The 26901-nt window shown below is 34.7% G+C and overlaps 1 protein-coding gene across 2 annotated transcripts in view; it reads left to right on the top strand.

The window, feature by feature from the left end:
• Window positions 1–21620, top strand: part of LOC125651678 (uncharacterized) — a 57535-nt gene extending 35915 nt beyond the window's left edge. Inside the window, exons 53-74 of one of the 2 annotated variants that reach the window (XM_056153005.1) lie at window positions 38–300; window positions 661–772; window positions 1316–1533; window positions 2123–2237; window positions 2352–2584; window positions 3864–3978; window positions 4143–4324; window positions 5068–5185; window positions 5266–5510; window positions 6250–6370; window positions 6519–6648; window positions 7402–7570; window positions 8400–8532; window positions 8719–8957; window positions 9654–9765; window positions 9853–10100; window positions 11876–12028; window positions 12727–12891; window positions 13309–13429; window positions 19895–19983; window positions 21106–21220; window positions 21426–21620. In XM_056153005.1, coding sequence (XP_056008980.1) covers window positions 38–300; window positions 661–772; window positions 1316–1533; window positions 2123–2237; window positions 2352–2584; window positions 3864–3978; window positions 4143–4324; window positions 5068–5185; window positions 5266–5510; window positions 6250–6370; window positions 6519–6648; window positions 7402–7570; window positions 8400–8532; window positions 8719–8957; window positions 9654–9765; window positions 9853–10100; window positions 11876–12028; window positions 12727–12891; window positions 13309–13429; window positions 19895–19983; window positions 21106–21220; window positions 21426–21543 — 3514 coding nt within the window. In that variant the 3' untranslated portion in view covers window positions 21544–21620. Of the gene's footprint in view, window positions 1–37; window positions 301–660; window positions 773–1315; window positions 1534–2122; window positions 2238–2351; window positions 2585–3863; window positions 3979–4142; window positions 4325–5067; window positions 5186–5265; window positions 5511–6249; window positions 6371–6518; window positions 6649–7401; window positions 7571–8399; window positions 8533–8718; window positions 8958–9653; window positions 9766–9852; window positions 10101–11875; window positions 12029–12726; window positions 12892–13308; window positions 13430–17125; window positions 17221–18542; window positions 18658–19012; window positions 19206–19894; window positions 19984–21105; window positions 21221–21425 lie in introns of those variants that run through there. The other variant, XM_056153003.1, reaches the window with a different exon arrangement.
• The last annotated feature ends 5281 nt before the right edge of the window (window positions 21621–26901 follow it).

Here is a 26901-nt window from a genome sequence, read left to right as displayed (position 1 = left end):
TGATTAAAAGACCAAACATAATTTTTCTTCACAACAGATGCAATGTTTACCCACGTGTACCATCTGGATGTACTCTGGTTCCCGACCCCAATGACCCAACTTGCTGTAAGGCCCCCAGCTGCCCTGTGGTTCAACCAGGTGCTTCCCCAACTCCTGGTGTAGTCAAACCACCCCAACCAGCCTATGGAACCATCACAGGAAATGGCACCCCACCACCTGAACCAGTGCCAACCATTATGGTCAATGGCAAACCTCAGCCAGCTACCAGTGGATCCAATGTCACCCCTACTCCAAGGAAAGGTGAGGACTCGAAAAGGCTAATATAAATCCAGAGATGTTTATTGAATTTTATTTTATTTTTTTGTATTGACCTTGTCCGTATGTACTGAAGATGTAATTTTAAAAATGCAATTCTTATAGCAGTAAATGTAATAAGCAGCAAAATTAACACAAGAAATAAATGATGTCAGTCTGTATTCTCTCAAAATTTGGTTTAATAGAATCAAAGCCTTTTGAATAAAATTTAATCGACTATGTAGCAATACAAAAATAGTTTTAATCGTTTTCGTAAGTCAGGATGATATACTTTTAAATTCACGTATCAAAAACAGGATCTGTTTTTCTGAAAAGGAATTAAATGACTGTATGTGATTATGACAGGATGCTACTACAAGGGCACAATTCACAGAAAAGGAGACAGGTGGCAAGATGGCTGCGAATACATCTGTGAATGTATGGATGACATGACTGGTCGCTACAAATGTACAGAAAGGTAAAAATGAGTCCTAACTGCCACTAGACCAGGGGCCCGTTATACAATACAACTTCCGACAAAGTCGCAAGTCTTAAATTGTATTGCACAGATATTAGTTTGAATGAAGGAATTATAACATTTCTTAAACTTAATTTTCAACATTATTTCCTCACTATTTTACATATCTTACAATAAGCCGAAGAATTCCAATATGCAAAGTTGGTCGTAAGTCGCAAGTTCTTTTGTAAAATGCACCCCAGTATCACGGGTACACGATTACTGTATATAAAATGCAGTGACAGACTGACAGAGAAATTCAGGAATCATACAAGTGCTGGGATACATTCTTCTTTATGAAATATGTCAATAACGATTCCCAGTGTTTGTATTTGTAAACAACATTTATGTAACGGTGTCTTTAGTAGAATTAGGTGTAGATATTCATAATGATTGTATTTGGTTTTGAAGTATTTTCCATGTGGATTGAGTGTAATGGGGATGGGAGGTTACTTGGTAAGCAATTGGTTTCCGTTGAGTTAAGATTTATTTTTGTTTTCTCAGATGCCAGAAATTCCCTAACCTGCCTAACTACTGTGTACTTGTACAAGACAAGAATGACCAGTGTTGTGGAGTTCCTTACTGCGGTAATCCAAACAACCCAACACCACTTGGTAATATTCCCACACAGTACCAGACCATGCCTCAAACCACCCCCACTTATATCAACCCCAACCAGCCCGGGCCCATCAGTGGCACTAATCCACCCACTCAAACCAATGGTGAGTATGGGATTCAGTACACAGAGTGATATGTTAACCTGAATGTCATAAATGGCAGACAAACTTTATTCTATCACCTGCTGGATCAACAACAAAAAAAAAGAAGAAGAAAAAAGAAAAAACATATGATGGGTGGATATTCAGCAATATTTATATCTCCATTGTTTTGCCTTCAATATCTATTTCAATTGTATTGAAAAACATTTCATTATGAATGTGAAGCAGTTGTGAACAATGTGCTTTTGTATCTTGTTTGATATAGTGCATCTATTTTAACGGCTGTGAATTCCAACAGAAATGAAAGTAGAATGTAAATTATATATAAAAAATCAGATTTCATTTAAAAAAAAAACAAAACATGAGGGTATGAACTGCAACTCTTCATGCCAGCATATGTTCTTTTAATGAAGTATGCTGGCTTGAGCATCACACTTCATGCCATCATGTTTCAATAATGAAATTTATTTCTGAAGTGTATTACAGTATCTTATTTAATAGGATATGTTCATTCAGGATTGGTGGAATTCAATTTTTGAGGTACACTGAAAACCAGGTGTTGCTTTATCCTGACCATGTGATCTGTTTTCAGGTTACTGTGTGTATAAGGGTGTGTACTACAGACAAGGACAAACTTGGCAGGATGGATGTGACAAGACCTGCACATGTGATGATGTCAACAACAATCTCTACAGCTGCAGAGCTAGGTCAGTTGGCATCAGACTGTTGGGTTTTTACATATTTAGTACTTTGAAGTGGAAATTTGTTTCCAAATTCAAAATGGCTTAGGTTTGATGAATTTTTTTGTGCTTCATCAACAGATGTCCACAGTTCAATCAGATCCCAGACACTTGCCGATTGGTTGCCGACCAGAATGATCCTTGCTGTGTGGTTCCAGATTGTAACACTGCTCCTTCTTACCCACCTGGATTCACTGGCTCCACTACACCTCGGCCTGAGTACTACGCCAAACCAGTCGTGAATCCAGGCTTCAGCGGTCAGAGCAATGTCGGACCCAACAATCCACTCAGCACTCTGATTAATGGCACAACTGGTAGTTGTTTTTGTCACTTTATTTTCCTTCCTGTTGTGCATGTGTTCTTTATTTTCCCCCCTAATATACAATGTATATCCTGGTTTCTGTATTGATACTAAGTATGGAATTTTTAAAATCTTAACACTGTATTTATCAAAAACTATTTTCCATTCAAAGGAGTTTGACAGGAATATATAAAAAAAAATATTAAATGTCCATTAAATTTGATCGATTCATGAATATGATAGTGTTTTAAAGAGCAAGTTCAAGTTTGTTATTAGTAATGTAATACAATGAATAAGTGAAGAGAACAACCAGTTATCAATCTCATAAATCCTATAAAGAATACAAAAAATGAGAATAGGGCAAACATTGACCCCCTGATAACGCCAGTGTCTGATAAGCATTTCCTGTTGACTGGTCACACTTGCTGTATGCTCTATACAGGAAAACATGGTTCAGGGCCAGCAAAAAAGTTCATATTAACCAAACTTCACTATATCCAATAAAAATCTTATTTTCCTTCAATAGAGGAATAAATATCAATTTTGCAATAAGCATGAATTTTTTTTAAGTGTGTTCATTGTAAGCATGTTTTACTGTATCTTAAACATGTAATTGGAGTAATCTGTAGTCAAAATCAGCATGTAAAGAACAGCCCAACAATTACTATGATCGACACACGCTGGACAGAATTTGATCTAATGGCAGTTTGTATTTGCAAATACAGAATATCATAACTATTCATCGGTTCAACCTTGCATTTCCACTGCTCTTTACCACTACTATAAAAAGTGATCAGTTGTTATATTGGCTCGAGAAAATCTAACAAACAGTGGAGGAAATATAAGATACTTGAATTATTCTTGTGTCGCCTTCCATTACCAAACATCAGAAATTCATGTTTTTGGAGCTTGCAATATTCTGAAAGTAATCTTCAAATCAGCAGATATATTCTACTCTTCTTTGTCATCTACAAGAATTGCCCAAGTGAAGCATAATTTTTGTAACTTCTTTTTCTGAAGAGTTCCAAAATTTTTTAGTTCCGATGTCCTGCATTAAATCCCTATAATGGCTTTAGAATTTACAAAATGCTGACTTTAAATAAGACTGTTGAAATCTCTGTAACATCAACTTATTTGTCGTTAGCTTGACTCATTTTAAAAATTTATCGTATGCAGAACATGTTCTCTTGTATCGAATCAGTTGAGAGACATAAACACAATTTGCAGGTGATTATGGAATATTGCTATATAACTATCATGTAGATCAATAGAAATTATGATCTTGTTCACAGGTGCTTGTGTATACAAGGGAAAAATATACCAGCAGAATCAGAAATGGCAAGATGGCTGCAAGCTCACATGTCAGTGCTTGGATGCTCTGAGAGGACAGTACAAGTGTACTTACACGTAAGCAATTATATCAACATTAATTTTATACATTTGGTATTTAATGCAATATTGCATTTCATGCAGCTCCACGGGAATAAGGGGTTGGGAAACCTTACATTTCAAGTTTTGAACTACCTTTCTTATCTATCCTCTTCCAAGTCCCTCCATTTTTCATCTTTCAGATGCCCACAATATTACAATCTGCCTTGGTACTGCACATATGAACAGGATCCAAATAACGCTTGCTGTCAGAGAGCACGATGTGATGAAAGCAAGACTACACCTAGACCACAACCAGTAACCACTCCCAAACCAGTGGTCATTACCTATCCCACAGTGCCACAGGGAACCACAAGACCTCCAGGTACAAATAGCAGAGGGGGGAAAAAAGCTTCTTTAGATAAGTCAAATTGAGTGTGCTTCACTGTGAAAGTCTGGTGACAATCACCGAAATCAGGTAAAGCACATTTCCTATGATGACTGAAGATATTTTACATTGAGCAAACAATTTACTTATTTGTGATAAATGTACATGCATATATTTTGCTATCCATTCAGTATGAGTATTGATAGCAACTAGTTTGTTACATTCAAATTCATTGCACCCGATTTATTGATTTTTGGTGATTGGTGCCTTAAATGGAAATTTTCATCTCACTATATGATGCTGATTAAATATTTGACAGTACATCTGCTACTGTGGTGAACTATATGATGCTGATTAAATATTTGACAGTACATCTGCTACTGTGGTGAACTATATGATGCTGATTAAATATTTGACAGTACATCTGCTACTGTGGTGAACTATATGATGCTGATTAAATATTTGACAGTACATCTGCTACTGTGGTGAACTATATGATGCTGATTAAATATTTGACAGTACATCTGCTACTGTGGTGAACTATATGATGCTGATTAAATATTTGACAGTACATCTGCTACTGTGGTGAACTATATGATGCTGATTAAATATTTGACAGTACATCTGCTACTGTGGTGAACTATATGATGCTGATTAAATATTTGACAGTACATCTGCTACTGTGGTGTCAGATTGGGAATCTGGTATATTACACATATGTATAATTATGTATTTTTCAGATATGTGCCGTTACACTGACAATACAGTACATGTACAGGGGGCTACCTGGGATGATGGATGCAACTACAGATGTATCTGTATTGATGCGAAGGTCAACAATTACAGATGTGATGCAAGGTAACTCAGTCTCAGTTCTTTGAATCTTCAATATTATCACTTTTCCAGAAAGAATAACTGTTTTTTATCCCCTTGAATAGATGCCGCGTGTATTCGGGTCTTCCATCTTACTGCACCCTCAAACAGGACCCATCTGATACCTGTTGCAAAGTTCCAGAGTGCCAGAGTGGACCCATCAACTACCAGCCAGTGTATAACAACATGGCGGGAGCCTCTACTCCACCCCCTAATGCATTCAATGTAGTCCCCATTGGATCCCATAACACTGTTTATGGATCGAATGAAGTCAAACCAGGTGCAGTCAATCCATTCACCTCTGCTGGAGGTAAGTCACACATTTCTCTGAACTGTTTGTTCCATTTAAGACATTGAAATAGAAGTCTGTGTATAAATTACAGTATTCATGAAAAAAGGGGAGAAAAATTCAATATTTCAAAAATATGATACAATAACATGCAAGTTTTTTGAGGAAGGGGGGGGGGGGGGGCAAAGAATTTAAAAGATGTATGTTCGAGTTTCAGTGATATCAAATGACAGTTTATTCCTGTATGTTAGAGTTTCAGTGATATCAAATGACAGCTTATTCCTGTATGTTAGAGTCTCAGTGATATCAAATGACAGCTTATTCCTGTACATGTATGTTAGAGTTTCAGTGATATCAAATGACAGCTTATTCCTGTATGTTAGAGTCTCAGTGATATCAAATGACAGCTTATTCCTGTATGTTAGAGTTTCAGTGATATCAAATGACAGCTTATTCCTGTATGTTAGAGTTTCAGTGATATCAAATGACAGCTTATTCCTGTATGTTAGAGTCTCAGTGATATCAAATGACAGCTTATTCCTGTATGTTAGAGTTTCAGTGATATCAAATGACAGCTTATTCCTGTATGTTAGAGTTTCAGTGATATCAAATGACAGCTTATTCCTGTATGTTAGAGTTTCAGTGATATCAAATGACTGTTTATTCCCTCTCTATAAACCCCTGTACCTGTTATGAACATTACAAAATATGAAATAGGCTTGACATAGTACTAAAACAGAATGGTGTTCTCTCCTGTAAGGTTACCATGCTTGCATCTACAAGGGGTCTGTGTACAAACAAGGAGATTCATGGCAGGATGGCTGTGACTATGTGTGCACTTGTGAGAATGCCCAGAAGGGAGAATACAAATGTGTATCCAAGTAAGGGTTTATTTTGCCATTCATTTTTTGGACATCAGTATGAATATAATTGATTGTTCATATCAATTCATGTCTTTTCTGTTTATCATTGCTAACATACATCATGTCAGTAACCAGCTGTATATCCTAATGAAATTCCTGTTTGTAGATGTCCAATTTATCCACCCACCCTCCCAACATACTGTAGAAAGGTAACAATCCCAGGACAATGCTGTCCTAAACTTAGTTGTGACATCCCTGGAACCAATGGCTCCTATGTACCACCATCTGAAGTACAGGTATATTGCTTCCTCTATTGTACAAGGCATTTTTACTCATTATTTGATTATGATATAAATGGTAATAAAGGCAGTTTTGTGAAAAAAAAAAAAAAAAAAAATTGCAAGGAAATTTTGCAGCTACATATGTGAATAATATGATCAGAGCAGATGAACACACATAAGACATAACAAATTTGCCTTTAAGATTATTCAGCTCACACTTCTTTTGATGTAGTATTTCTTTATCATATATCCATCGTGTTCCCGTGTTTAGATACTGTTAATTTTACAGCCGTGTCAATGCTGTTGGTTTTACAGCAGTGTGTTTATACTAATGATTTCACAGCCATGTGCCGATACTGTCGATTTTACTGGTTGTGATTCAACTTTTGGATCACTGCACTGTTTTCTAAATCCATATCACCAACCCCTGAAATTGATGACATAACAGCACAAGTGCACATTTTTTAAGAAATTGATCAACTGTGTCATAAATGAGACTATTTGCACGAAATATGATTTAGCTATAATTTTCACTAATTAGGAATTTAAAATTTGTTACCATCTGATACAGGCATTATGGTAGATAGTAGATTTATCATTGCAACAGTAACTTGATTCATAATTGGATAACATCTCATTGACAACCACAGATCATGGGATCAAACTTGACATTCGCATCTTTGATTTGATGATCCATGTCTGTCAACTCGACAAGATCCAACTTTGGATAAGTTCCTATAGTAAAGATATTATGTATTTTCAAAATAGATCACCCCAGCTCCCACTTATGCTGGAGGACTGGTAGTCACTCCTGCACCAGGAGGCCTCTCCGGACAGGGGTCATACACAATGCCAACCAATCCCCCCCAGACCACCGTGGCAGCCTTCCCTGGGCAGGGCTTCCCCATCTCTCAGAGTCAGATCACAAGTGTCAGAGGTAAACTCACAGGTCCCACTAAACCTACCATCAGCTGATCCGGTCTCAGTTAGGGTTGTTAGCTTATTACATTTTCAGTTTGTTATCCAGAACCACTAGCTTTATGCAGAATCTTGCCCCTTATGAAGGAAGACGATTGGAAAACATAATCAAAACAGGGTTTGGTTGATAATGATTCTGTAGAAATTCATATGAATTGAGAAAACCTTGGTGAAAAAATCATTTATAGGGTAGAATTAAACTCTAGAGTCATATTTTATCGTTTAAGGCCAAAGTATATTTATTATCTGTTGAAGTCTAAAGTTTTACTTAGAAAGAATATTTTGCTGTATACAGGGAAAAGTTTTGCTCAACTTGCCCTCGTCCCAAAGAAATGAATTTAAAACAGGGTGAATATATATGTGTAATCATTCAATTAGATTTGTAGAGTAGGGAAATTTTTAGTATGGGGTAAAAAAAAATTCCCCTTCACACCAGTATTCATATCGTTAGTTTTAAACCATTTGTTAATAAACTAAATGAATAAAACTTAAAATATGCAAACATCAATTAGCGGCTCTTAGGACTTGACAGGCCATAGACATTGTCAGTGACGGTAAGCATGCTGTGGCACATTCATTTGATAAATTTTTGTAGGTTTATTTTTGACTAATTACAGTACACTTCAACATTTGCTTTAATAACACTGCTAACTATACCTGTATATCTGTGTGTGTAATAATGTGTCTATTTATATCTGTGTGTGTAATCGTGCGTCTATTTATATCTGCGTGTGTAATCATGTGTCTATATCTGCGTGTGTAATCATGTGTCTATTTATATTCAATAGCTCAGTGTATTTTCCCAACCAAAAATGGCCAGCAGTATCTGATATACAATGAAGGGGAAAAGTGGAATGATGGCTGTGACTATACCTGTACCTGTAAGGACGGTGCCTCTGGATACTATGAGTGTATCTCATCGTAAGTTCTATGACCAGTGCATTGGATAGCAATCTTGGAAAAACAGTTGTTGAAAGTTTTGCAAAGTAGAAAAATTGATGATAAGATCTGGTATGTTTAAGTCCATGATGATGTTCATTGAATATTGTGCAGTATTGCTCATATTTTTAATATCAATGTGTTATATTCAATGTACCTAATTATCAGATGCCCCACCTACAATAACTTGGAATCTAGCCGATGTTATATGGTACGTGTAGATGGTAAATGCTGCTCTGAACCACGATGTACCCTTGCTAATGGACAGGTTGTAGATCCCACGAAAGTACAGACCTCCTTCCCCATTGTTCCTTCCCTCAGCGGAGGATACGTCAACTTCAGACCCGATACGGATTATTCTGCAATAGGATCTGGAGGTTACGCTAACACAAGTGGAAGCAGAAATGGTATCAAGCTTTTATTTCCTGGCAATGTTTACATACTGAATACTTGGTGCAAGTCTCATTGTGTGTTACTTCAAATATCTTACTAGCATTTTAAGTAAATTTTTGTTCCTGCTGTATATTACGCATCCTGGATATCTAGTCATATTAGTAGAAAAGTAAAGTTAGCCAACACTACCTACCTAGCTTCATTTACATGTAGTTCTAGGGATGTTTTATCATTTACATGTAGTTCTAGGGATGTTTTATCATTTACATGTAGTTCTAGGGATGTTTTATCATTTTTAACATACTCCAAGAAATCTCACTAGTATTGACAAACCCATGAATACAGATCTCCATGAAATCTCACTAGTATTGACAAACCCATGGATACAGATCTCCATGTCTGTTACACTGTTAGAGTAACAGACATGGAGATCTGTATTCATGGGTTTGTCAATACTAGTGAGATTTCATGGAGATCTGTATTCATGGGTTTGTCAATACTAGTGAGATTTCTTGAGGGATGACATGTACTTATGTTAGATAAGTTTTTTGGTTGTATTGTATCCATGAAATTTAATCATCATTGAATAATAGTCATCCACATTGCAATGAAATTTAAGATGTTAAGATTGCGTATTGGTACTTGCTTCTTCTCTGTTTAATTCTGTAATGTTCATGTACTTATCACTACTTGTCATTGTCCTTGCATAGTCTGCATCTACAAGGGACGCCAGTACCAACAAGGTCAGTCTTGGAGCGATGGATGCGACTTTGACTGCAGATGCGATGATGCATCCACTGGACAATTCTCCTGCACACCTCGGTAAATCTTTATGTTAATCATGACTTTCCACATGCACATGTAGATATTCTGCTTCAAAGATTAACATCTGAACACTTGGTTTGCCAGATGCCCTGTATACACGGAGCTTCCCTCTTTCTGCACACTGGACACTGTACCTGGAGACTGCTGCAAGAAACTGAACTGTCCTCATGTAGTACCAGCTGGCACCACCACAACTCCCAAACCCACAAAGCCATCATGTGACTGGTGTAAAGACACCCTGTCAACCTGCGAGTCGTATGGACAGCAGGCCTGTGTTGCTCCATATGATGCATGGGCCAGGAGAAACTGTGCCAACTATTGCAACCTCTGCCGTATGTTTCTTTCAGGGATCCTTTTTAGAGTCATGTTTGCAGCTACGTTGCAAGTTTAGCTATTAACAAACATGTTTTCCTTAGCAAGGACATTTCCCGAAAATGGGTTTGTTGGGCCAATGTCCCATAAAGACCAAATATTATAGCCTGGTAAAATGGAGGCTGTCTTAGGCTTTGATGGTTGAATTTAGGGAGTGGCGGGGCAAAGTGCTAACAACATCCCTAACCCCCACACTGCTCAAAAAAATATTATTTTTAGATATTTTAAGGAGAATTTTATGACCATTTTTTGAGGGTTACGATAAACAAATTACATTCGAAATAATAATTGAAAATTCCAACGCATCCCCCAAAGTACAATGTATATCAACTTAGAATGAAAGTCAAGTTTCAAACTTGTTTATTTCATTCATCTAATGAAATTAAAATCCTGATATCCATGACTTTCTGAAGTACGAAGTGGATTGATGATGATGATGATGTGTTAGGGTAATTTAAAGGTATAAATGGAATTTGTAAAAAAAGAATATTATGAATAAAGAATTTATATCTAAATAAAACATCGATATGAATTAAAATTCCCTTTCAATGTTTGAACTTTAAAAAATGCAGTCTTAAACACACCAACTGTCAATCAAATCTATCGGCTTTTCCTGGTCAATGTATGCCTTCAGATGTAAAGTGATTTTCTGTTTTGCATTGGAGAAACAACTAACTGGTTTGAAATATTTATGACTTTATGCAAGCATGGATTCATCACAAGTGATAGTGCTGTGTCAAAAATTAGTTGTTCATACTGGACCATTTGTGTGAGCATGTTCTGAGATTTAAAGAACAATCAGAAATCAGTATGTGTGTTACAGATTCATTTTTCAGTGAACAGTGAATTATATCTCTGTCAGGCGTTAAATGGTTATGACCAATCTAGACTTCTTAGATCCGCGCTATATACTCTGCGTAAGTAGATCTGACATAACCCAATTAGGGGTCATGTTCAGATGAACTTTATGTCAGCCAATCAGGGCGTCGGCTTTGAAATCGCCGATGTTTACAATTCAAGGAAAATGGCTGTGATTGTTTGGTTTGAAAGAAAACATATCGCAGCTAGATGCGACGTCACAATGCACCGTTTACATCGACTGGCGTTATATTCTTCGCGTTATTTAAGTAAACCATCTTGAAAATTATTTAAATCGTACCCATCCCTATTCATACATAAATCGGAATTCACAATTGATTTAATTTGGGTTTATTTCATATTGTACGTTTTGTTGTTTGTATGAACGGAATAGATTAGGCATTATTGCGAAAGTTTAAAATTCGTTATGCGGAATAAACTGAGTGGGAGAGAGATTACAGCAATTTGTTTACGAATTGCCAGGAACTGCCTAAATAGCCATCATTGTCTGTATGGCGCAATCTGACAGGCTGATAGTTCTCATGAATATTCCAAGCGAAAGGTCATACGGACATGACCCCCTATGGGGTTATGTTAGATCCTATTGTAGCGATTGTGAGCGTATTCTAGGATCTGATTTTAATTGAATTGGGTTATGACCAGATGATAGGGTAGGTTGAGCAGCAAAATTCATTCAGCCAAGGCACTTATTTTCTTGCATCTTTTAATTAAAACGTGTGCCAAAATCGCTATGGTGCAGCTCAGATCAATCCTGCTTATTAGATAAAAATTGTATGCAATTTACATGACAGCAGTAGGTAAATTTGTTGGTCTTTATATCTTGAACTGCAGTCATTGATAATTTTGCGTATTGTAGAGTATGATTGTTCCCACCCACCACCTACCACCACACCACTGCCAGATGGCTGCAGCAACAAATTGAACAATTGTGAGGATTATGGCAAGGACTCCTGCACAGGAATCTTTGAACCATGGGCAAGAGAAAACTGCCAAGGCTTCTGTGGCTACTGTAAGTTGCAATATATAGGCATGAATCTGTCACCAAGAAGTTGTACTAATAAGAAACCGTGTAATGAGTAGTTTAGTAACTCTTATGAATGATTTACTTACTTGTATCGTCTAGTAATGAGTAGTTTAGTAACTCTTATGAATGATTTACTTACTTGTATCGTCTAGTAATGAGTAGTTTAGTAACTCTTATGAATGATTTACTTACTTGTATTGTCTAGTAACTGTGCCCTTATGTCTGTTTTGCCTCATCGCTCTGTACTGTTTGATTTTTTAAAAAAACAACACAATTACAAGAAAATCTTTGAAGAAAAGGATGTTAAACTTATGTAATTTGTGAGTAAGAGGGATTTGGTTTTCCTGATTGGTTCAAGGGAAGTGGAGAGTCCTGGACCAGACGTCATTATTATGAAAATGTATAGTTTCCTTAATTAAATTAATGCTGTGTTTGATCATGGTCAACAATGTTTTTTGTCTTAAATCTTCAAAGTTGCAGTACATCTTTTCTAAAGACACCATCAAATTTTTTTTTTTGAACAGATTTGTAGTTGAGATTGTTTCTTTGAGATGTAGAGGAATCATGATTTCATTATAAAAACAAATTCTGGAGTAAACAAAGCATCACATTTCATATGAAGTTTAATTTGGTTGTTAAGATACATGACAAGGTAACTGATTCACCATCTTTGTTATATGTAGGTTCCAGTGGAAGTACACAGTCTCTCTGTCATGATGAATCCTCAGTGTGTGTTCAAATGGATATAAGTATCTGCACATCGATTGCATACAAATCATGGGCCCAAGCAAACTGCAAAAAGACCTGTAACCTGTGTTCGGGTGGATCAGGATTAACAACACCTGCACGTAAGTTTCCCTTGACTGGTTCTTATATCTGGTTAATGTTGGGTTTGTCATATAACGCAGTAATCTACAGTGGGGTGGAACAGGCTAGAATTATCCCCTACAACTATTTGAGGAAAGAACTAATTACTGTTTTGTTAGTTGTGTAAAGGTAAAAATAATTAAGAATTCATGTGGCCGATGCCAATATTGGGTTGGATAAAAGCTGCTGAAATTTGACAATTAAAGGCAGTGTATGGGTTTTTAAGTTTTGGGTATGCCAGCAGTTACAAAAATGACATTTCATTTTATGTAATGTTTGTTGAGATTTTCTAATTTTGCTGAAAGTAGGGAACAATTTATCATTTAAAATTTTTCACCACAAGCTAGTCTTTTACCAAGTTAAAGATTATGTGATTTTAAACTTCATTTTTTTTATAGCAAAGGGTTGTCGTTACACGGATGGTGTTAATCATGCACATGGCTCATGGTGGCAGGATGGCTGCAGTGCTGATGCTAAGAACTGTACCTGTAACGATGGTATTGTCAAGTGCTTAAGACTGTAAGTTAATTTCTTGTTCAAATTCCGTTTGAAGGCTTATAAATACTGTTTAAGCTTATTTACTACTTTCATAGATAAAAATTAAAAATCCAATATAGTAAAAAGCAAAATTCATTTATAGATTTTACATTTTATTTTTCTTAAATGTTTGGAATTAAATGAAAACAATACTGAAAAGTATAAAAAGTAAAACATCTAGCCCATCTATCCAGCAGTGTGTCCTACTTGCTTCTCATGTCCCCATGATCACATGTCACAAAGTGCTGCCCCTTTCTTTTCTTTCCTACTTCAGTTTCCAGACTTTTTCGGATATTGAAGCTTGCCCTGTAGCTTTCTTAAGAAGAACTATAGATCAATTTTTGTGACAAAGACCCATATTGCAAGGACTATTATTACAACCCTTAGCATAAAATTTGTTTTCTGCATATGGATGGGGGGTGGAGGGGCTGTAGGAGGACATTTATGGCTTTTGCAGTATTTAGAATGCTTAATTTTTAATTCGGGTGTGGCTGATATATATTTAAACATTCATTTGAATGATATTTTTTTTTAGATCTATTGTGCTAGTAATATATGTAACAGTCTGTAGCAAATTTGTTTACGTCAATTTTAACAAGTCAGAAGACATTATTAGTGTTCTCTATTGATAAGAAACTTCATGGTGAAATAGTGAACCAATCACTTCATCAAAACAAAAAATTCCTAATCTAATTGATTTCCTTGAAAATCACTTTTCTTTCAAAGATTTATGAAAAATATAACATATGGTTTTACAAAGAAGTACATGCATTAAACGAGATTCATTTATGTAAAACCATTTTCTAAAGTTTGTGTCTTTTGCTAGACTGTCTTTGGATCTTGAACTGAAGAAGTGATGTAATGGAAATTATGTCACAGAATAGCTCAGAAATTCATCAGGGTGCCCCCCCCCCCCCCCCCCCCCCCCTGTAAAACAGACACCATTCTAATTAATGTATTTTTAATTTTGCTTAATGCCTGCTTTAATGCTATAGCATTGTACACTGAATACTTTTTCAATTGTCTTGATTGCATTTTGATGAATGTAGCAATTTTCGGTTATTTGCTGCGAGTCAATTTTGAATGAGGATGCTTTTACTGCTTGACTGCTGTGAATGCTTGGTGCAGAAGATTGTGCTTCAAAGATAAGTACTTTGGCTTACTTCAAAGTTTTCTTTTATTCTTTATACACTGTACATGCATACATACAAGGGATAATCAGAAAAGTTTGAGACTAGTGCTGAAAATCATTTGAGATCCATAACATGATAAAAGCATCAGTTCCTTCAAATATTGTCCACTGAAATCAATTCTGGTAACAATGAACCAATAAAAGCCCAGTCTAACAAGGACATTTTCAATTCGTTATGAACCTGTGGAAAATATATAATATGGTGCAGTACTAGTAATATGCATTGGCCAAATCTGAGGACAGTATTTTTGCTGTCGGTCATACTGACCTCCGAGGCTGACGTATCTAAAACACAAATGATCATAGCATGTTTATCACAACCATACTGATTTTTTACCATGAATAAACATTCAATGCATAACTTTTGTATTTCTCCTGCATTCTCACACATATTTTACATCTTTCTTGGCATTTTCTGATTTACTTTAACTACAACTCTGTTTAACATTTACTTCAAAATATTGTGAACATTCTTGATACATATACTATGAAGAACTTCTAGAATTGACAACTTGAAAATGACCTGCTGTTTTTCAGAACTTTTGGAACAATCATAGGATGTTGTAAGAATAAAGATTTGTGAAATGTTTTTAAAAAATTTTGTTTTTTAACATCCAACATGGTGAAATTTCTTAGATTCTGCATCAGATATTCACAAGATGTATTGATTCATTGTTTGATATTTTATCAAATATTTGGAATTTAGTTTCCATAATTTTCTGTGCATTCATTGAAAGTCATGAATAGTTTGACATATGTAGTAAAAATGGTGTTTTTGTGATGGCGCTAGTCCCTGACCTTTTTGATCACCCTTCATACATTCATAACATTTAAGGAATAAATGTCTTGGTTTTTTTGTATCATTGGGTATGGAAGTATAGGTAATGTGTATAACCAGCTAAGTCAATATTACCCCATGCCTCTATCATTTTCATATCCTCCATAGTACAATATGAGTGGTTATTCTAGCAAGATGCAAAATTAGCAGTTTTGTTTTAAAATGGGGTATTCATTTATAAAGAGGGGATATTTTAGCAAAGCTCTGATTCTGAACCTTACAATTTCATATTTATTATTGATTGTCATAAGTACAATTGGTAGGAGTGAAGGAAATGGTAATTACAACATTAAACACACCGTTTGTTGGAGGTCCAGTACTTACACCTGAAGAGCAATGGTCCCAACGTTTAACATATAATTCTTTTGTGCTGATGCATAATTCTCAGTACCTGCCTTTGTGTACCTGTAATTCACTATAATGCATGTAAAGTAAGTTGGGGGCAGTTTATGCATATAGTGTTAATTGTCCCAACTTACTTTATATTGTATGAAATGAGGAAAAATTTTCTTTAAATTCTTATAATTTAATTTAGTAAATTGCATTTTGATAGTATTTGATGAAAAATTAAAAATTGAATTTTATATGACGTGGACCAATATTGCAATGGAAAAAGAACAGCCAAACATATTGTGACATCATTCCTAGAACATCAAATAGTCAGACAAAATGGCAACTTTCTTAAATGCAATATAAAGAATGGTGATAAAGTCAAATGAACCAATCAAATTGCCTGTTACACATGTACCAGTAAAATTCAATTATTCAGAAATGAACCTGTTCAGTCCTCAGATTTGTCATACCTAAATTATTCTGTGGTTTTCCAATCTAATTAAAATTAGATGTTGGATCCACTCACATACTCGCTACACAAACATCTAAAAACATCCCATAGAGGGTCACGTCAGAGGTCAAATTCGGTATCACTCTAGACTTATCGGCTTCAACAAACATTCAATGATTTTGCCAGCGGTGATTTCATTGGTCAATCGAATTTGACCTCTGACGTGACCCTCTACGGAATGTTGTTAGATGTTTGTGTAGCGAATATGCAAGCGGATCTAACATCTAATTTCAATTAGATTGTGGTTTTTCAAAACTCTGATCAAATTATAATGTAATAAACACAAGGTCTAAATTTTGATGATATTAATACTAGTCAGTAAATATCAGTCACCCAAGCTAAATATAGAGGGACCATCAGGTTATGACAGCTAAGGAAGATAAATCTAATTTTACAGTATCCATTTTAAGCAATTTCAACATCCTTATAGTGATGCCAAAATTGAACCCTCACTTCAGAATTCAGATATGCATGGTGCTAGTTGCAGAACTGTATTTCTCCAGGGGGAAAATGACACATACATGTACCAGAGACTAAAAAAAAAATTTAACCCAGAGAGCTGCAGCTTTTATGATACAAACAAATGGACATTTATTCTTTAATATGTGTATGTTTTGTGATACAACTTACTTTGTAGATTAAGTACATGTATAGGCTTATATGTCAAGTTGATGTGTCACATCACCTATATTGAAAAATGAAAACAATGAACCTGCAAAATATTATTTCAGACAAAACATTGGTGTAAAATATGAATATCTTGAAATGATGTGAATCACTTTAGTGCATTGAATGTTGTTTCAGGTGTCCACAGTATGATGCACTCCCAGCTGGCTCTGTATTAAGTGAAAAACCAGGCCAGTGCTGTCCCATTGTGGATCTCAATGTGTCAAGTATAGGTATATGCATAACCATTATGTTAATCTCAGTGGAAACTTGTGCTATACAAATTGAGGAAATTCTGTGCTAATAACCCAAAGTTTCTTGGGTTTGCACAATAATTTCTCGACAGGGATATTCAATTGGCTATAAGATGCAAAAGTTGCAGATTTGAAGCATTGATCTATATTATATTTATAAACAGTACAATCTCCAATTATTAGCTCCACCTTTACATGTATGTGACTAAAACTATTAATTTCCACTTAATATTTAATTTAATAAATAACCCAAGGAAATGTATATATTGCCACCTTTTTTAAAGATGCCAGAAATGCATAAACATAATTATGTCAACTTCTGAAAATCACATATTTTCTCTATACAGCATAATAAATATACCTAAAATCTAGTAAAAATGACTAGATTTTAATTTCAACAGTTTCAAAACTTATTTATATATATAGACATTTATAATTATGTATAGATAAATTCTGGGTATCTGGGAAATCATTGTATGATATACACAATAGAAAACAAAGAGTTATTGCCCTTCACAGCATTTTAAAAATTGATAATACATGTAAATCCTAATAAGAATAATAGCATGATAAAGACACATAAAAACTGGTATTAAAAAATGACTAAATTTTTATTTCATCAGTTTTAAAAAAAACCTAGTAGCAAGTACTTTATAAACATATGTAAATTGATAGTAATTATCAGGGAAATCATAATTTCATTTCCAATGTCTTTATCTCAAATTGATATCTCTACTAATTGTGATGATAGTCATTTCTTCATGCAGTTGTGAACAATGCTTGCATGAATCTTGATACATATACTGCGTCTATTCCAATGGTTGGGAATTTCAACAGAAATGAAAGTAAAATGTGTAAATATATATGATATAAATTTCATTTTTGAAATATATGAAGAAATGAACTGCAATTCTTCATGCCCTCACCTATTTCAAAAAATGAAATTTATTTATTAAATATACTTAACAATAGAGAAAATACCAGCATAGGAGTTATTGCCCTTGAAAGCATTTTTTTTACTTTTTAAATATAGATAATTGATTATTTATAGAAAATGCAAACTTTTTCAAATAGTTTCTCAATTTTTTTTCATACCCAGTGAATAAAATTCCCCCAAAAGATATATTTCTATAATGCACAAAGTTTTTTGCAAAAATCTGTGACATGACATAAGGGTGAAGCTACCTTAATTCTTTATCTTTCAGATGTTTGTCACTATAAGGGTGAAGCTACCTTAATTCTCTATCTTTCAGATGTTTGTCACTATAAGGGTGAAGCTACCTTAATTCTCTATCTTTCAGATCTTTGTCACTATAAGGGTTTTTTATACAAACAAGATGCCACCTGGAATGATGGATGTAAACTATCATGTGTTTGTACAGATGCAAAACAAGGATTTTATCAGTGTCGGGAAAAGTAAGTGAAACCTGGGATTCAAAATTCTTTTCAGAGTAAGGGCTATCCCAGCAAACAATATATGGGAGCCAGAGGGAATGTTGTTATTTTGAGGGACCAGTCTCACTTTTCATGCTATTGAATCTTCACCTTCCATAAAAATGAAATCTAAACAATCTAATACTATTTATGTTTTTTACTGAGCATGTTGTAGTTGAGGATTGTTTTTATCGAAAAATGAAACTTTTTCCTAACATCAGATTAATCATTTATGCATAAAAAACGTTTTTTATGCATCAAATTTGGTGTGAATTTTGTAGATTTTAGGGTTTTTTTAGCAATAGAGTGTGTGAAACCATCAATTTTTCTTTTTCAGATGCCCTGCGCTAGTGTTCCCTCCAGGATACGATTGTTACTGGGAAGATCCTTTACCCGGCAAATGCTGCCGCCAGCCCAAATGTCCACCTCCGGTTGTCATAACTGGATACCCTAATGATTGAGTTGACTGATTGTTTTGTTGTCCTCTCTGTGTGTGCACTTCTAAAGAGAATAAAATCTTACTGATATCATTGTTTGTTCTCATGATGTTTTCTTTATGTGTACTGTTAAGTATTCTTATCCAGGGTTATTCTTGTACATAGCATTTTAATGTGTATATTTTCTCATTTTCATCTTATGTTTATCAGATTTCTGCTCTGTGGGGAAAATTAAAGCTGAACATTTCAATGAAATATATTTCTCAGTGACCGATTGATAACTAAACCTTTTACACTTAATCAGTAAAAATTTGCTACTTTTGGCATTTCTAATTTGGTGTGATTTTATGCAGCATCAAGAATCTCGTGTGAAATACATTTGTTAGTTGGGGGTTTTTTTTCCTGTGCTTTTGTGCTATTGATTACTGGTATAATCATAGATATTTCAGAACTATAATTTTTTAAAGTTTGATAAGTATAGGTGGTGTAATTTAAAATTTAATCATTATTTGGATTGCTTTGTGAATTTTCATTTGAACAATTGCATTTATGAACTAGGAAAATCAAATTTCATGTGATATTTGAATATTCATGATTGAACTCTTCAGAAATCATTTTTTTAAAATGACAAATAATATAGAATGAGACGTGGTGAGTATCTTATACTGTGGAATTATAGCATGTATGAATGATATTCCCAGTATTGTAAAGATATTCTTCTGCTTTAGTATAAAAGTGGGTTTTTTAGAATATGAATTAACTCTTGTGTACTTTGTTTTCAGTTGTCCCTCAATTGAAAATCTACCGAGCGGTTGGCAGGTTGAACATGTTGATGGCCAGTGCTGTCCTAGAGTCGTAGTGGTATCACGTAGTAAGTGTATAATTATAATACCATATTTATATAGCATCCTTTTCATTCACTATGTACGTTCAAAGGTGCCTTATAATGCATATATACCTTACTACAAAATGTAATAAACATAAAACATAGATAAAACATTAAAAAGCAATGATATAAAAGGTGTTATCACATGTAAACAGTATGGATTGGGCAGTTTTGAAGTTAAAACAGCTGTATTTATGTCTCCCATCTTTCAAGGGGAGAAATCGTTTTTGTACTTTCCCTCCGTCTGTCTGCCGCAAAATCTTGTGAACGCTTCTCCTATATGGCTGATTGGATAGACTTGAAACTTTGCACAGTGCTTCATTGCCATTTGTAGATGTGCATATTGTTGGGACAGGAGGATCCAATTATTTTCCTAAAAATTATAGTGGATCTAAGAGGTGTGGAGGATGTAAAATAGCTTGTGAACACTTCTCCTGTATGGCTTATTGGATAGACTTGAAACTGTACAATGCTTCATTGCCATTTGTAGATTTGCATATTGTCGGGACAAGAGGATCCAATTATTTCCTAAAAGTTATAGTGGATCTTAGAGGGATGGAGGATGTAAAATAGTTTGTGAACACTTCTCCGATATGGCTTATTGGATAGATTTTAAACTTGTACAGTGCTTCATTGCCATTTGTAGATGTGCATATTGTCAGGATAGGAGGATCCAATTATTTTCCTAAAAGTTATAGTTGATCTAAAAGGGTTGGAGGATGTTAAAATAGCTTGTGAATGCTTCTCCTATGGCTAATCCGATATACTTCAAATTTTGTACAATACTTCAATGCCAAATGGGCATTTTCGCAGGGACAGGAGGATCCGATTGTTGTCCTTAAAGTTATAGTGATTCTGAGGGGTGGAGGGTGTAAAATAGTTTGTGAACACTTCTCCTATGTGGCTTATCGGAGTTCATATTGTTCATGTTCCTGCTCATGCTTTCTCCTCCATACCATGCAGTATATTAATGGGAGGTTTCTTTTGGAGCACTTCCATTTGGGGTGCTGGAGAGACAATTGTTTTTTCATAAAAACAATATCTAGTCCTTATTGTTATGCACCAAATCTTTGCAACAAAAAGTAATTTACATTTGAAATCTTTCAGGTTCTTGTTACTACAATGGAAATACTTATGGACAAGATGAAACATGGAGTGAGGGCTGCAAACTGAATTGTAAATGTACAGATGCACAACGAGGGTTCTACCAGTGCAACGAATTGTAAGTTAATCTTCTATATCAATGTGTCAATAGAAAGAGATACATGTAGGTGGTGAACCTTAATACGGTTTCTGTATTGTGCACTACAATGCATCATAACTGTTAAATTATGCACTACAATATACCATATGTTAGATTACATATACAACAGCATCTGAACAGTATGGGAGGGTTTTTTCTGACTGCTTATCTTTTCATAAAATAGGTGTCCACAACTAAATCTGCCCAGTGTTTGTCACTGGGAAGATGCACCTGCTGGCAAGTGTTGCAGAAGACCAATTTGTCCATCCTACATAGTGATCCAAGGATATCCTGATATATAGGCACCAAAGCAGTCTTTAATATCTGTTTATTTAAAATTCTGTTTTGTACAAATAAATATTGATTGTGGTTTTTGAAAGAGACTTTTGTTTCAATTATTTTCCAATTATCACTAGAAGTTGGAAGCAATACATTTGTGTTAAAAAATGAAATACCTTTTGATAATTTTACAAAACCATGAATGGTATCACAGATCCCCCTGAAAATCTTACTGAAGAGTTTGATTTCCCCCTGAAAGAAATTGCATCCCTATATACTCTGTAGCCAAATTTCCCCATGTTAAGATTTCCTTTTATGTGAAAAACTTCATACAGTCAAACCTCATTATCTCAAACTCGATGGGACCGAGAAAAAACTTCGAAATATCGAAGGATTCGAGATATCGAGAATAAATTATTTAAATAATAAGTGATTGGGACTTCCAAATCACTTCGACATATCCATGGTATTCAAGATATCGGTGTTAGAGATACTGAAGTTCAATTGTATTTACATTTATGTAGCAATTAATATTCCGATATCACCTTCATATGATGTAATTTAAAATGTGAAAGCATGTTTTGCCTTTGATCAATTTTAGCTCACATGAGTTGAAAGCTCAAGTGAGCTATTCTGATCACCTGTTGTTCACTGTCAGTCTGTAAACTTTTTACATTTTCATCTTCTCCAGAACCACTGGACCAATTTCATTTCAACTTTGTACACATCATCTATAGGTAAAAGGGATTCAAGTTGGACCATGCCCCCTTCAAGGGGGAGATAATCACGAAAGGGCAAAAATAGGATTGGGTCATTTAAAACTCTTCTCAAGAACCACTTGGCCAGAAAAGTTGACATTTACGTGAAAGCTTCCCGACATAGAGCAGATTCAAGTTTTTCATAATATGACCCCCGTGGCTAGGGTGGGGCCACAATAGGAGATTAAAGTTTCAAATACAATTAAATCAGAAAAAGAGGTCCACAGGCCTTATCAATCACCTGAGTCAGGGGCGGATCCAGGAATTGCAGTTACGGGGGGCGCCACTTTATGAGGCAGTGGGTCCAGGGTGAAGCCCCCAGAAGCTCCTGGATTTTACAGATTTTATGGGGCTTGAAATATTTCTCCTATTTAGTCATTTGTACTATTTTCTATCATTTTTATTAAATTAATAAAATGATCCAAATTTTAAGGGTTTTTTGGGGGGAAAATTAAGTTCTTCCATTAAAGTAATTCAAGAAATCAAAAGATTTTGTAATTTATTTCTCCGGGAGTGGAAGAAATTATAGCTTCTTTTATCATTTAGTACATTTTCCGAAACAAGATAGCACGATTTACCTTAAATTTGACAATTTTAGGGGGGGGAGCGCCGGCTGCGCCCCCCTCTAAATCCACCACTGTGAGTATTAGTTATAAGTATCATTCGGCCTATGAAATCTAGAAAAAATATCCTGTTTTGAAAAATAATATTCATTATAAGTACAATTATAAGTTTTAAGAATACATCTTATAAATGCCTCGAAAGTGCCTTGGTTGGATGAAGGGCTTTACATGACATATGTAACATTAACACAATATGACTAATTTGGACCCATCCTAGAATTGTTTTTAGGTCACCTGAGTAAACTCGAGTGACCTATTGCAATTGGTTGTCGTCCGTTAACAATTGAACATTTTTAACTTCTTAATAACTACCAGTCCGATTCTTTTCTTTGATATGAAGCATCATTGGGACAAGGGGGACATAAATTGTAATATTCAGGACTCCAGCACCCAAGGGGCGGGGCAAAAACTGCCCAAAATTGACCAATTTTCAAAAATCTTCTTGAGAACCACACACATGTAAGAAAAACTAAATGCATAGTGGTGTAGAACAGGAAGGCCTCTACCAAAATTGTAAATTTCATGATCCCTGGGGTAGGACTCTGACCCCAGGGTGGGCCCAAACTTGTTATATAGTGTTTGTGTGTAAAACAATTAAATTACATCTCCTTTAATGCTGTTGATACTAAATTGAAAGTAAATAAATATTTATGAAGAACAGGTAGTCCTTTACCAAAATTGTAAATTTGATTATTCCAGGGGTAGGGGTTTTGGTATCAGGATGGGGGCAAAAGGTCAGTTATTAAATGTGTGAACAATAGACATTTTTAACTTCTTCTTGATAACTATCATTCCAATTCTTTTCAAATTTGGTATGAAACATATTTGGAACAAAGGGAACATAAATTGTAAATTTCAGGATTCCTGAGGCCTTAGGGGTAGGGCAAAAATTACAAATTTTCAAAAATCTTTATCTCAAGAACCACACACATGTAAGAAAAACTAAATGCATAGTGATGTAGAGCAGGAAGGGCTCTACCAAAATTTTAATTTCATGATCACCGGGGTAAGGGTTCTGACCCCAGGGTGGGGCCAAACTTGTTATATAGTGTTTATGTGTAAAACACTTAAATAATATTTTCTTTAGTGCTTTTGATACTAAATGCATAGAGCAGGTAGTCTTTTACCAAACTTGTAAATTTGATTTTCCCCAGAGTAAGGGTTTTGACCCTAGGGTGGGGCCAAACTTTATATATAGTATTTATGCGCAAGATTGCTGATACTGTATAAAATCTAAATGCACACTTAGGATTAGCATAAAAGGATGTACAAAAAATGGTGAATTTCACAACCCAAGGTTATGACTTTAGGAAGAGTCCAAATTAGTCATATATTTTGATGTTTTAATGTTAATACACCTGTTATTTAAAATCTTTCATCAGTGTATGCACTTTTTTAGGGCAGTGAAGTTTTAAGAACACATATTTTTTTATACTGTTGCTGAACATTACAATTTAGCATAGATATTCAGAACAGGAAATTTTTTCTAGATTTCATAGCCCATGGAAGTAGTGATACTTTAATTTTCACTAGTATTCAGGTGACCGATAAGGCCTGTGGAAGTAGTGATACTTTAATTTTCACTAGTATTCAGGTGACCGATAAGGCCTGTGGAAGTAGTGATACTTTAATTTTCACTAGTATTCAGGTAACCGATAAGGCCTGTGGAAGTAGTGATACTTTAATTTTCACTAGTATTCAGGTGACCGATAAGGCCTGTGGAAGTAGTGTTACTTTAATTTTCACTAGTATTCAGGTGACCGATAAGGCCTGTGGAAGTAGTGATACTTTAATTTTCACTAGTATTCAGGTAACCGATAAGGCCTGTGGAAGTAGTGATACTTTAATTTTCACTAGTATTCAGGTAACCGATAAGGCCTGTGGAAGTAGTGATACTTTAATTTTCACTAGTATTCAGGTAACCGATAAGGCCTGTGGAAGTAGTGATACTTTAATTTTCACTAGTATTCAGGTAACCGATAAGGCCTGTGGAAGTAGTGATACTTTAATTTTCACTAGTATTCAGGTAACCGATAAGGCCTGTGGAAGTAGTGATACTTTAATTTTCACTAGTATTCAGGTAACCGATAAGGCCTGTGGAAACCAAACTGTTTTCTCATTCACTACATTATGGAATCCTAAAACAATCAGTTTCCGAGACACTTTGAATTTGAAGATTTCACCAACAATATTCCATACCCTTTGAACATTTTGACATTCATGTAGTGTTTGTTTGTTTGAATACATTCCTTACAGTGAGGATACAAATCAGATACGTCCTTCCTCTACTAAGATAATTTCTATTCTTTTGAGTAAATTGTTCAGTATTCCATAGTTAAAATCTGAAAGTTTTTTTTTATCGTAAGCCTTGATAATTTTTGAGAAATATATTTTTGAAAAACATGGTTCTTGAATATTGAGTTCTTGTTTCAACCTATGAATGTAGCATGGCTTCACAATTTGTTTGTTCTTAAAAATTTCATAGTAGAATTTGCATTTTTATATCTTGAATGCAGTAATAATGGTTGCCATGTAAAAGAAAATGTAGACCATATATAATATTTGTATGTTTGGATAAACTAAAATCAAACTTTTTTTTATATTTACTGAACTCGTTTTTTAATATGAAGTATTCACAAATTATGTTGTTGTTTTTTAAGTAAGCATATTTGAAAAATATTCTATTGGTTTAATACCATTTTCATCCACATGTACATATAGAATCCCAGCATCATACCAGTTTGCTTTGTTTTTAAACTGAAAAGTCTTGTTTCCCCATAAAGATTGTTTCAAGAAGTCAGGTGTAGTCATTGTTAACCTTTATTCCGTGTAAATTATGGGTTGTATCTTTCAGATTGCCTAATACATGTATGCATTCAGTTTTGTTAACGTTAAGAATTAATCCAGATATATCTCCAAAGTTCTTTATTCAGGTGACTGCTCGTTCTAATGATTTTTAGCGTGAAGTGCTAGCGTAATATCATCAAAGTGTTGTATCAATTTTATGTCATTTGACATTTTAGTAGTTTTAAATCCCATGATGTCACGGTCAGACATTATTTTAATTGATAAGATTTCTGCAGCAAACATGAAAATCATGGAAGATAAAGGGCAGCCTTGTCTTATGCCCCGTTGCATATTACACGTTTTAGAAATCCACCTATTGTTTTTTAGTTTAAAAATGGGTTCTTGATAGAGAATTGAAATTCACTGCAGAAAGTTTTCCCCAAAGTTGAATCGTTTTAGGGTTTCAAAGACCAAATTCCATTCAACTGAATCAAATGCTTTTTGAAAAGCCGTCGTAATTTTTATTTTCGCAATATTCAATTATATCGAGAATAGTTCTTGTATTTGTTCCTATATATATTCACTTTATGTATGCTGCTAATCAGCATACATAAAGTGAATATATAAGTGCTTACTTATTAATTGATCTATTATCTTTTGAAATCTGTTAGCTAATACAATGGCTATTATTTTATAATCAGTGTTTGTGAGACTTATAGGGCGATTGTTTACTAGGTTTGATTTATCTCCCTTTTTATGGATAAGCGTGATTAAAGCTAAACGCTGAGAAAATGTCATGCGTTTATGATTAAAAATTTGTGTTAAACTATTGTAAAATTTAATAGTAATCATTACATTTAATGTAATTCATACCAGAAAGTTTAATAGAACTCGCCTGGTAAACCATCCAAGCCTGGCGATTTATTATGTTTTAAAGCTGTATGGTCCGAATTACAATATTTTTTTCCATCTCGTAAAAACGCTATTAAATCATCGCACGTGTGTAGTTATGAGGCTGTACGACATATCATAAATTATTTCACCTGTTTTAAAATTATTTGATTTTAAATCGATGTTTATAAATAACCGCGTCACTCTGCCATTTCAAGTGACAGTCACGTGATCAGTTCAAACTTTCAGATCATCGGTGGTCTTATCTGTGTAAAGTTGTGTATTTTGTTATAACAGTACCGTGCCATAAGTTTAAAAGAAA

The sequence above is a fragment of the Ostrea edulis genome, chromosome 1 (assembly GCF_947568905.1).
Source record: "Ostrea edulis chromosome 1, xbOstEdul1.1, whole genome shotgun sequence".
Lineage (NCBI taxonomy): Eukaryota > Metazoa > Mollusca > Bivalvia > Ostreida > Ostreidae > Ostrea > Ostrea edulis.
The sequence above is the reverse complement of the archived record's forward strand: the minus strand, read 5'-3'. Positions and strand labels throughout refer to the sequence as shown.